The sequence below is a fragment of the Gekko japonicus genome, unplaced genomic scaffold, assembly GCF_001447785.1.
Source record: "Gekko japonicus isolate JY-2015 unplaced genomic scaffold, Gekko_japonicus_V1.1 scaffold63, whole genome shotgun sequence".
Lineage (NCBI taxonomy): Eukaryota > Metazoa > Chordata > Lepidosauria > Squamata > Gekkonidae > Gekko > Gekko japonicus.
The window spans coordinates 1,935,713-1,948,099 of NW_015168654.1; the positions used below are offsets into that span (position 1 = coordinate 1,935,713).

The 12,387-nt window shown below is 49.7% G+C and overlaps 1 protein-coding gene across 2 annotated transcripts in view; it reads left to right on the forward strand.

Moving 5' to 3' along the window:
• Positions 1-10,568, forward strand: part of CAD (carbamoyl-phosphate synthetase 2, aspartate transcarbamylase, and dihydroorotase) — a 57,938-nt gene extending 47,370 nt beyond the window's left edge. For both annotated transcript variants that reach the window (XM_015415130.1, XM_015415131.1), the window contains 12 exons: positions 1-62; positions 204-257; positions 529-670; positions 800-844; positions 1,865-2,019; positions 2,126-2,200; positions 2,308-2,520; positions 5,647-5,772; positions 5,950-6,105; positions 6,198-6,299; positions 8,494-8,588; positions 9,894-10,568. The exon at positions 1-62 is cut by the window's left edge and continues 67 nt beyond it. In XM_015415130.1, coding sequence (XP_015270616.1) covers positions 1-62; positions 204-257; positions 529-670; positions 800-844; positions 1,865-2,019; positions 2,126-2,200; positions 2,308-2,520; positions 5,647-5,772; positions 5,950-6,105; positions 6,198-6,299; positions 8,494-8,588; positions 9,894-9,996 — 1,328 coding nt within the window. In that variant the 3' untranslated portion in view covers positions 9,997-10,568. The remainder of the gene's footprint in view (positions 63-203; positions 258-528; positions 671-799; positions 845-1,864; positions 2,020-2,125; positions 2,201-2,307; positions 2,521-5,646; positions 5,773-5,949; positions 6,106-6,197; positions 6,300-8,493; positions 8,589-9,893) is intronic.
• The last annotated feature ends 1,819 nt before the right edge of the window (positions 10,569-12,387 follow it).

A 12,387-nucleotide genomic window follows, 5' to 3' on the forward strand; every position in this document is an offset into this window, starting at 1 on the left:
GGGTCAAGGGGACTGTCCGGCGTGTCATCCTGCGTGGAGAGGTGGCCTACATCGATGGGCAGGTGAGAAAAGAGATGCTGAAGAAGGTGACGGAGAGAGAACAGCTTGGCTCTCCAGAGAGGGACTGATGCCACTCCCTGAGAAGGTACTAGAAACAGGTTGTGGACTAAATTGCCCACTGTGATCATTTTTGTGTCCTGCAGGTCCTTGTACCACCAGGTTATGGGCAGGATGTGCGAAAATGGCCAACAGGCACAGTGGTTCCACATCCAGCTCCAACCAAGGAGATCCTGAAGGTGAGTGCTGGTGCCATACCCAAATTGTGATCTCAGAATGTGGTGAAGACCTGTGCCTCCCTCCCAGCAGCAAGGATGATGTCACTGACAGGAGGCGACCCAACAGCTTCACTGAAGTGAACGAGCACTGTGATGAAGGAAGGCACTTTTTGGGGGGGGGGGAAATGCGGTTGTTAAGGGGTAGGAGTGGGTGCTCCTTCCCTTTCTGTTTCCCACTAACCCTTTCTTGCAGACACCCGAGCGCCCTCGCCCCACAGTGCAGGCAGAAGCCTTGCGCAGCCGAGCATCGAGTCCCCGCCGGGCAGGCCCAGTGGGAGACGCGCGCTTCCATCTGCCGCCCCGCATCCACCGTGCCTCAGACCCTGGGCTGCCAGGTGAGATTTGAAAGAAGCGTGCAATTTGGGGCAGGCAAATAGCATCTCGGGAAGGGAGGGTTGGTGGTATTTGCTGGATGTTCTCTTTCTTCTCCCCTAAGCCCTGTTATTCTTTTTGTCTTCTCGCAGCTGAAGACCTCAGGGAAAAAATCGTCAAAAAAGCAACTGAGCCTGGTCAGTTTTCCTTCTGGCTCCTTCTCCCAATTTTGGGCATAATCCAAACTCCTTCCTTTCTCCCTCCCAGTTCTGTGATTAGAATAAACCAGCCATGTGGGAAGCAGTTGCTCTTCTGTACCTTGTTTTAATCCAGTTTGGCTCATGGGGATTTGGTACTTTTGGAGTGCTCAGCCCTTGGTGGGATCGGGGAAGGAAAAGTTAGGAGGAGAGAGGATTGGAGCAAAACAGTGACCGCCTGGGAAGGCTCTGCGTGGCAAGGAGTCCTTGACGTGACCTCTGAGTGCCCACCAGGGTTCAGCCCTGTGTTTCAGGCCAGGCATTTTTCTGGAAAATGTATAATTACCCCTTTACTAGTATTAGTGTTTTGATTTTGACATTTTAATTTTTTTAATTAGTATACAAAAACGCACAGCATGTATACAAGAGAGATTGAACACATATACAGAGTAATGACCCTACTTGGCAAAATAATACAACTTAAGCATCATTGGCCTCCAAATCACCTCTGTCTGTTGTACATCATCCCCATTCCTTAATACGGTCAGTCTAATCAATGGATGTGTGTCTAGACAGTCAGAACTGTAGTCTTGTTTCAGTGCCTTGCAAGTATGATTCTAGTGTGTCTGATTCTAGCAGCTGTAATAAGATGTAGAACGATGCAATGCAGGGTTATTGGGAGCCCTTGGTACGTAGTTCAGCAGAAGAGCCTCAGCTGTTAAAGAGAAACCAGATCCAAAGCCAGCCGTCATTACATCAAGACTGCTAATCATTTTTAGCTCGAATACAGGTCCACCACGTGTGGATGCTTTCTTATGAGTTATTTTGGCTTGGGGGAAAAGGACTTGAAAAGCAGCCCGCAGAGTGTGCTGGAGGCACTACATCTTCTGGAAGCGGAGAAATGGGCCGAGGGGGAAGGGCTCTGGACCCCTGGTAGGCCACTGCCCTGTGAGGAGGAGAAGGGATGGGGGCCAGGCGACACCCACATCTCCTCATGGGGGCTGTTCTTTCCTCACGCAGACCTGGCCATGATCCAAGATGGCTCGCTGTACCTGGCAGGCCCCTTACCCAGGCAGGCATCCCCCCAGAGCCTGCCACACCCACAGACCTCACCGCTGCTTCACCCCCTCATTGGGCAGCATGTGCTGTCGGTCAAACAGTTCTCAAAGGACCAGGTACTTGGCATTCCGCCCCTGAGGTTTGGGGGATCTCCGGGCAGGGAGGGTTATTTTAGCTATAGAGCTCCCGCCACTGAGTGCCTTCCCTTTTTCTTCGCCACAGATGTCTCACCTGTTCAACGTGGCACACAACTTGCGCATGATGGTGCAGAAGGAGCGCAGCATCGACATCCTAAAGGTGAGAAGGGAGCTGAAGGCCGGAGTGTGAGTGAGGTTTGAGAAATGTGTCTTGGTCTCTCTGGGGGAGAAAGAAACAATAGTCCTAAATCTGCATGTTTTCTGCAGGGGAAAGTGATGGCTTCCATGTTCTACGAGGCCAGCACACGTACCAGTAGCTCCTTTGCTGCGGCCATGTACCGCCTGGGCGGTTCCGTGCTCACCTTCTCTGAAGCCACCTCGTCCTGCCAGAAAGGAGAGTCACTGGCTGATTCGGTCCAGACTATGAGCTGCTACTCAGATGTCCTCGTGCTGAGACACCCTCAGCCGGGTGCAGTGGAGGTGAGGCCGGGGCGATTCCACTGGGTAACAGGCTGTGCTTTGCTCCCCAGTTTGATACTCCTGGGCTTTAAAACAGAATTATCTACCTGAGGCTGACATAGAGTACAGCACACTGGGGTCAGACTTCCAGATGAAGTAATCCAGGATTCAACACGTTGGGGCTCTAATCTGCTATTTTGTAAATAAATAAAACAAGTAGTCCTTATAGTGGTGGAAAGTTTTCAAGGTGCCTGCCAAGACTTCCTTGTTCATTCGCTGCTTCTGGCCTCTAGTTGTGTAAAGCCTTAGCTGTCTACCCTTTGTGTCAGCCATTGAGCTGTGTGTGTGTAACTGGCAACAAAGCCAACTGATTAATTCTGCAATATAAAGTAACCTAACTTGCACAATTCTTCCACTGCTAACGGTAAGGAGGGGCACAGAGCTATTCAGGATGCTTGTGCAGCTCTTTGGACTCTGGAATTCTGGTCCTGTGCCACGCACTGCCTCCCAGTTTCAAAGACCTTCTAAAATACTCCTTCCTGAAGCTTATTGTTTCGACCAGGTCCAGGGCCTTTTCAGCCCTGGCCCCTGCCTGGTGGAACATGCTCCCAGTCCCATTTGAGATCAGGTCCCTGTGGGACTTATTCCAATTCTGCAGGGCCTGCAAAATGGAGCTGTTCCGCTAGATTTTTGGCTGAGGCAGTGGATGCCCAAGGACACTGGCCTTCCCTGCTCAGTGTGATCAGTCTGTTAATTTGCCTCTTCCGCCTCAGGGCACTGCCTATGCCCCCCTGGCACCAGAACCAGCTGACTCCGTTTTCTTTGAAAGAAATGTGCCCTCCCTGACATTGTTGCAGCAGGCACTGTCGTTAGAATGGTTAAGCTGCCATCAGAGATTTTAACGGATCTTTAGTGTGTTGTCGAAGGCTTTTTAGATCAACCGGTTGTTGTTTTATTGTTTTGGCATATGTTGTGAGCTGCTCTGAGCCCGCTTGTGGGGTAGGGCGAGATACAAATTGAATGAAATAAATAAAATATTGTTTATAGCCATGAGGATTAAGCGCTTGCTTTAAGTGTTATCAAGATGTATCATTCTGTGTACAGAGAGAGAGAGAGATCAAGATTCCATATATTCTGGGCAGGCTGTACTGAGAGGGATTCTCTGAGCCTGTTTTAATGTGGTTTTGGAAATGAAGCTGTCTTGGGTCCTCTTGACTGAAGACCTTCACTGGGAGAGAAAAAGTCAAGAGAGTGCAGTGATGCTCACGGATGACATAGTGTCTTTCAGTACAGTCGGCCATGGTACCCTTCTGACCCAGTTGGCTGAGATGAGAATTGGAGGGCTTTGTGCTTCAATGGCTCCAGCCCTTCTTGGCCTACTGGGATCAGAAGGTCGTGCTGCGGGACAGCTGCTTTGGCTCTCTGGCATTTGTGGCATGGAGTCCTGCAGGGTTTCCCCGTGCTGTTTAGCATTGACATGAAACTACTGGGAAGAGGGCATCTGGAGACTTGGGAGTCATCGGTATACTGATGATGCCTAACTCAGTTGCTCCTTTTCACTTGAGTCAGTGGACTGTCTGAACTAGCGTTTAGAGGTAGTTGTAATGGTAGGTTGGTAGCACTCCCAGTCAGGGTTTAAGGTGTCACTTTATTTTAGATGGGATTGCACAGCTCCTTAAAGAGCAGGTAGAGGTGCAGATCTCCTCTGTGACACATTAGTACAGCTGAACATCTGTGGTTGGCATAGCAGATGCGGCTTTTCCTTGAGAAGCACCTGGCCAGGGTTATCCAAGCTGGAATCAGGTCTGGACTGGACTGTTGCACTGTGCTGTATCAAAGGGCTACCTTTGAAGACTGTGTGGGAGCTTGACTCAGAATGTGCAGCAGTGAAAATGCTGACTAGCCCAAATTATTGGCAGCATATCTCACCTGTGTTGAAAGAGCTATACTAATTCACTCCCAAACTCAATCCAGAATGCAGATGATTACCCTTAAAGCCCATTAATAAGCCAAAAAACGTGTTCTCTGGTGAGGCGGTGCAATGTGCTTTAAGGACTCTGGCCTGCCTGCCTGCCAGTTAAGATCTGTGACAGAGGCCCTCTTTCATGCGCCCTCTTCCTTGGTAGTTTAGTGGGAGACCAGTAAGTATAGGACCTGATGGTTTTGCTGCTTTTATCATGTTTTAAATTTTAATGGTGATTTCAGTGGTAATTTTATCTGTGTAAACTGTCTCAGAAGCATTGCCTTAAAGTAGGGGTCCCCAATGTGGTGCCTGTGGGCGCTACGGTGTCTGCTGACAGCTTTCCTGGTGTATACCAAGTGTTTTTTACAGGGCTTTTTTGGTAGAAAAAGCCCAGCAGGAACTCATTAGCATAACAGGCCACACCCAACAGCAGAAACTCCTTAGCATATTAGGCCACACCCCCATGTTACCAGAAGTGTGGTCATCCAGCCACACCCACCTTTTGCTTCTGTTTACCTTGTTTGTTCAGGGCTTTTTTTGTAGCAGGAACTCCTTTGCATGTTAGGCCACACACCCCTAATGTAGCCAATCCTAATGAGTTTCTGCTGTTCGGTGTGTCCTATTATGCTAATGAGTTCCTGCTGGGCGTGGCCAACTCGGGAGCCAGCCGGAACTCCGTTCCTGTGCATTCCTGCCCAAAAATAGCCCTGGTTTTTTAAGAAGTAGGCAGGGTCAAGAGGGGCTGTTGGCCATTGGAGAGTTGATTGGCTGTGCAGATTTTTAAAAACTTTGCTTTGGCAACAGCTGCCACCACAACACGTGGATATTCACAGTATGACCAGAGTCGCTGTGGGCGGCAGCCATTTAGTGGCTGGCTCTGCTCCTGCGGCAGCCATTTTGTGGCAGCTGTTTTGTGGCTGCGCCTACCGTGCTGTGTCAGAATTCCAGAGGTACCCAAAAGCTCAAAAAAGTTGGGAGACCCCACGCACACACGTGCACAAAATGGGGAATAATATTGCTCTACCTTGATGGCATGTGACATCATCGATTCAATGGAGGTTGCAAAGGCTCTGCAAATCAAAAAGGGGAGTAGCAGCCATGACAAAGAGGTTGACTTTCTTTCACTCTCTTTTTGTTCTGCCTCCTGGGGCTCACTGTGTCCCTCCCTTGCCTCCCCCTTCCAGTTGGCTGCCAAGCACTGCCGCAAACCTGTGATAAACGCAGGCGATGGAGTTGGGGAGCATCCAACACAAGCGCTGCTGGACATCTTCACCATCCGTGAGGAACTGGGCACTGTCAACGGCATGACGGTAAGACTACAGGGGCCTCCTGTGAAGGATAAGTTTGGACTCGGAGACGGGGTTCTTGGCCAGCCTAACTTGGCTCCATGTGCTGCAGGAGATTTCAGGGCCCTCCCTGAAATGGACCAGAATGGAGGCTGGTGTTGGTCTCCAGGTACTCATCATCGCCCTTTCCTCCTTCCCCAGATAACCATGGTGGGTGACCTGAAACATGGACGCACAGTCCACTCTTTAGCCTGCCTGCTGACCCAGTACCGCGTCAGCTTGCGCTACGTCACTCCGCGTAACCTGCGCATGCCATCTGACGTCTTCCATTTTGTGGCCTCTAAAGGCATCAAGCAGGTGAGGACAAGGAACAAGTCAGGAGAGTTCACCATGCAGGCTTTTTCACTTCCTCACTGTTGACAGCTTCCTTTCCCCCTTTCCGGTCTTAGGAGGAGTTTGAGAACATTGAGGAGGCCCTTCCCGATACCGATGTGCTCTACATGACCCGCATACAGAAGGAGCGCTTTTCCTCCATCCAGGAGTATGAGGCGGTGAGTTAAATGGCCCTTGTTACAGTAGGAAGGGGAGGATGGTGTCTTTCCTTGCTGGGAAACTCCTATAGACCAAGGGTTCCCTGGGGAACACACTGGTAACTCACTGCCACCACTCAGGACCTCCTGAGAACATCTAGACTGATCCTTTGAGAAGGTACTCTAGTGCAGTACTAGAGGAATAACAAGGCAGGGTGGAGACCTAGGAAATCCCTTATAACCAGTGTTCCCTCTAAGCTGAGTTAGTGTGAGCTAGCTCACAGTTTTTTAGCCTCCGGCTCACACATTTTTGTCTTAGCTCAGGAAGGATGGCTTCAGAGCAAAGTAATTTAGGCAGTAGCCAAATTGCTGGCTCACAACTTTAATGCCAGTAGCTCACAAAGTAGAATTTTTGCTCACAAGACTTCACAGCTTAGAGGGAACATTGCTTATAACCACTGTGTAGCACCCTTGCGGTACCTGGAGTACCTGGAGTACCTGGAGACACTTGAGCTGCGGTGGCTCAAGTGGTTAAGACGCTGAACTGCAGGCTGTGGAAGTCAGTAGTTCAGCAGTTCGAGACCTGAGTTGCCACATGACGGAGTGAGCTCCCGTCTCTAGTTCCAGCTCCTGCCAACCTAGCAGTTCGAAAGCAAGAAATTGCAAGTAGATAAATAGGTACCACTTCGGTGGGAAGGGAACAGCGTTCCGTGCGCCTTGGTGTTTAGTCATGCCGGCCACATGACCATGGAAACGTCTTCAGACAGCGCTGGCTCTTCGGCTTTGAAACGGAGATGAGCACCGCAACCCTAGAGTCGGACTCGACTGGCTTTCGAGCAAGGGAACCTTTACCTTTACCTTTTTAGCACCCTTGCAGTCTAGCACACAAGGAGACAATTCAGAGAAATACACTGGTAACTCACTGCCACCACTCAGGACCTCCTGAGAACATCTAGACTGATCCTTTGAGAAGGTACTCTAGTGCAGTACTAGAGGAATAACAAAGTGGCAGGTTGGAGACCTAGGAAATACCTTATAACCACTGTGTAGCACCCTTGCAGTCTAGCACACAAGGAGACAATTCAGAGAAATATCCCAGAGAAATGAATCACACTAAGTGAAGCAAAAAAAAAGTATTGATAAAAAAAGTTTATTATAAAAGGCCAGGGGGGTGGCTAGTTGGATTCAAAAAGGTGGTGGGAAAAGGCAAACAAAATACAGGGAAGGCACACATCAACAACAGCAGCACAGAGAGGTTCAGTGAAAAACCATACAGTTGAACTAATTAAGCTAAACACACATCACCTAGGCTGTAAAAGGTTCCTTAGAGCATGTACAGAGTTCCTTGTGGTAACAGAGTTGGAAGGGCTGTTAACCCCAGCATAATCTCCTGTGGAGTCAATTTCCACTGAAGACTGAAAACTGAAAACCAGCGAAAATCCAAAATGTCCAGATATGGCCAGTGGAATAGGACATAAGCCAGCCATGCAGTGCCGTGAACACTGGTGCCAAGAGTTCTGGGAGGGAAGAAGGCCTCAGGTTCAAATTATGGTCTGGGCCAAGGAAGAACTTGGGCCACAGTGCTCACTTGGAACTAGAGGCAATGTTCCAAGTTTAGAGCTTGTAAACCTCAGCCACCCCAATTGGGGGGGGGGCATTGTGTATACAAAGCATGTGCTGTGGTCAGTCCTCTTAGCTTTCTAGCTCACCTGATTCAGATCTCCCTTCCGATGACCCTGAAGTTTGCTTCTCTAGTAGCCACACGTCCCTACTGCATCTCCTTGGCAAGTGCTCATGTTGGTGTGTGGACTGACTCCCCCCTCAACTAGGAGGAACCTTCCCTTGCTGTCAGATGGCTACAGTAAGGTACTGTTGGCCAAATCCTTACCATCCACCCCTACTTCCTACAGCCGTGGCTTCTTGAAATGCTGCCTGTCAAAATGGAGAACTGGCGGCATCCGGGAGAGGCTGCATCCTGAAATGATCGGCCCCTCAGAAATTAGTGTTTTCCAAAGTAATTATAGATGAAGCCTTTGGGAGCATGCAGAAGCTCCTGCAGTGTGCACCGTGTTCTTGGATGTGAATACCCTGGAACATCACAAGCCTGGCCAGATGCACTTCGCACATATGGGCCACATCCTGATTCCTCTCGGTATGTACTTACTGGGATGGGATGATACCTGCGTTCACTTAAGTTCTCTCTTTCCATCCACAGTGTTTCGGGCAGTTCATCCTGACCCCACACATCATGACCAGAGCCAAGAAGAAGATGGTGGTGATGCACCCAATGCCCCGCGTCAACGAGATCAGGTGGGGCTGGCCATAGCCTAAGTTCATATGAATCTGTATCCCCCAGCTTAATGAATGTGGGGGCATATCTTGGCATAGGTTCCCCTCTCAGCAGGATCCCATTGGGAAGTGGGGGCAGTTAGCATCCTCATACGCACAATTTAGTCTAGTGGGATGCAGGTAGGATGGTAAACATGCGTTGCGTCTTCTCTGAAGGAGCATTCTCAATTTGCTTCTGATTCCTGAGAGCTGCTGGGGGTCAGAAGTTGAGTTTACAGGGGTAGCACCAGGAGTGCCCTTGTACTAGCAAATTTACAGTGTGTACTGCCAGTTGTGGCTGGCCCCTTCTGCCAAATTTTGCCTCTAGGAGGGGCTACTGGGAGCAAGTACAGATCAGTGGGTTTCCCAACTCAGGCTGGAAACCAAGTAGCATACACAGACCACTCTGGTGTTTCTGTCTCTCAGTTCATTTCCACGTTGTGCACCTAAAGCCCACCCTGAACCTCAAAGCTATCTCTCATTGGTGGTTATTTGAGCAACATGGCATTGTTGTTAAAGTGTACAGCTAGGGATCTGGGAGACCCAGGTTCTAATCCCTAGTTTGTCATGGAAGCTCACTGGGTGACCACAGCCTAACCTACCTCACAGGGTCTTGGTAGGATAAAATGGAGGAGGGGAGAATGATGTTGGGAAGCTCCTTTGGGTTCCCACAGGGGGAGGAAAGCAGGATATAAATGCTTAAATGTCTTGTCCCTCCTGCTTTGGAGCCAGAGTGCAGAAGAAAGCTTTCTGGCACACACACACCCAACTTAAGCAGTTCCCCCAACACCCCATGTTAGAACTGGACCCAAGAGATCTTGCTCATTAATTGTTCAGCTTTGTTTGTTGAGTGGCCTCAGCCAAGTCACCCTTTTTCTCTTGCACTGAGACCCCTGCAAACTGTTGAAACGTTCATTGGTGGGATAGCCCAGACAAGCCAGATCTTGTCAGATCACGGAAGCTAAGCAGGACCAGCCCTGGCAAGTATATGGATGGGAGACCTCCAAGGAATACCAGGGCCATACCAGGGCCAGGACATAGAGGCAGGCCATAGCAAGCCACCTCTCTGAAACGTCCAAGCCCCACTAGGGGTCACCAGAAGTCAACCATGACTTTCAGGCACACAGACGCATACACGCACAAATACCAAAAAACACGCAAATACCAAAAAAAAAACCCACACAAATACAAAAAAAATGTTTGTTTGTGCTCTGAGATTTGGAGGCGGGGTGGCAGTGGGTGATGCTTATCTGCCTGTTGACCTTTTATCCTGACCTCTCTTTCCAGTGTGGAGGTGGATTCAGACCCCCGGGCAGCCTACTTCCGGCAGGCAGAGAACGGCATGTATATCCGCATGGCATTGCTGGCTACGGTGCTTGGCCGGTACTGATGGGTGCCTGCACTCCTCTACAAGGGGCACGGGGGGGGTGGCTCCGTTCTCACCTCGCCCACTGGTTGGTGCCGTTCTCTTGGGCTTGTGCCCATTTGACTCCACCAAAGACCAAAGTGAGCTGCCTTTGTGGGAAGGGCTTGTTGCCAGCACAGAACGGCTGGAGGTAGTACAGGCTTAACAAGGGAGTGCTCTACTCTCAGCCTCTGATCTTCCACTGCCCTGCTTGTAGGAGGCTCCTCAGACATGTCTGACTTCCTTTGCCTTTTTTCTGCTTGCCCTTTGGGGCTGAGCTGGTTCCTGGCCCAACGCTGGAGGGGTTTCTTTCTGCCCTTTCTTCCCGAAGCTTCTGTTCTTTCTGGTTTAGGTATCGATACTCTGAGTTATCCCCCCTCCCATGTAGATGCCACTCATGGGGTACGTGAGGTGGTACTTCCTGCAACAGGGGAACACCCTTGAGGTTCTTTTCCAGACTGTGAGATGCATTCCAACCCCCCCAACCCCTTCCCGGTGTGGCTGTTTCGGAGCTGCACGATGCAGTGACTTTTCTACACACACTGTGACCTAACCTGTTTCCCTAGTTTTGTTTTTTAAATAAAAAATAAAATGACCATAAACCTACCTAGTTCTGTTGTATTGTGGTGGTGGGGGGGGGGGAGATGTTCACTAGCAGCTTGTATGTAAGTGAGATTGAAGATTTGTCTTTACAAAAAATACTTGGCACTCTGTAATAACATAGTGACCATGATGTTGTTGAGGTGCACGGAATGCTGGCTGGCACGTCAGTGCCCAAAGGGAGTTAGAGTACCCAAAGAAGACTAGATTCTAGAACTTAGGTGCAAACACAGAGTGAATTTATTTACACCCAGCCTCCACCTGTATACAGTTCTTAGTGTCAAAGTGCTCCGCTGCAATCAATCCAAGTGAGAGAAAAAGTCCACTGTACATTCTGTACATATATACAGCCTCTGGCCAATCAGCACACAGCTGATGCAATCCAGGTGCAATGCTCAGTGCCAGGCTGGACTGCCGTAAACCGGTTATTGCCAGCCTCCTTGCAGTCACATGCTGTCACTCACTCTGACACTAGATCAAACCCATCTAGGCCAGCCTTACCAATACAAGTGAATCACGACAGATATATCAGGCCAGTTCAGTCCTGTCCTGTCCCCAAAAGCTGAAGGGGGGGGGGGGAGCAACAACAGCCAGTGTGGTAGATGAGGACTAGGACTCATCCACCACATTGGCTGTTGTCCCCAAAACAAAAGGAACAAGTTTCCAGGTGGTCTCCGGCACAGATCTTAAAAACGGCTACTACAATTAAAGAGTCAACTTCCACAGAAGAACAGCTAGAACCACTGCAGAACTGACCCAAATGCTCACCTGTGCTACGGCACCATGAACTGATAGGGGATGGTATATAAACATTGTCTTACTTGAATGAGCCCTTAAGGGGACTGCTGTGTGCTGTGCCAAGGCCCTGCAGCTCAGTCTTCCTAAATAATGGTAACAAGTAATATCCAGGGGAAAGAGAAGACCAATGAGCAATTTTGAAACACCACTCGTGCCTTTATACTACCTAAAACTGCTCCTGGGGATATGCCCTTGAATGACCTGGCCTGGCTGTTTTTCATCAGTCGCCAGTGAAGGGGTGCTGGGGGGTGGGGGCACTGTAAAATGAGCCTACCTCAGCTGTTGTTATATGGAACACTCACAAGGGGTCTAAAGGGGAAGAGCACCTGGGCCAGCTAGAAAAGGCAATGGGGGTTCTTTTTGGAGGCAGATCTTTGAACTGTGAATGCAGGCTCCGACACCGTGCGCAACATTCAGTGACCAGACCGGAAGATCGCTTCAGAGAGTAGCCATGTTGGTCTGCAGCAGAACAGAGTCCCATGGCACCCTCGGGACGGACAAATTTGAATTGTGTGGATTTTCAATAAAGCAGTACATCTTTATTACAGGAGTTATTTGCTGATTCTCTTTGTCTTCTTCCCTCCCCTTTGGGGGAAAGGTCCTGGTGGGTCCAGCTAGATTTGGGGCTGGGGACTAAATCAACATTTAGCTCATTTACTCTATGGCCTGGCTCATTTTGTGTATGACACTCCTCCCCCTCCCCCCCAAAAGGCAGAGAGTATCTTCCTTTGAAGTCAGAGGAAGGCTTTCACAGTTGCCAACTCCCCAATTGGGAAATTCCTGGAGACTTGGAGGCAGAGCCTGGAGAGGTCAGCAAGGATGTGCTGCCATACCATCCACCCTCTAAAGTTTCCATTTTCTCCAGGAGATCATTTGTAATTCCAGAAGAACTCCAGACCTGCTTGGCAACCCTACTCTGGCTTTGGTCACGTCAGCTAACTCTACAGCCAAGAGTGCTGAGGTGGGGGGTTGGGTATG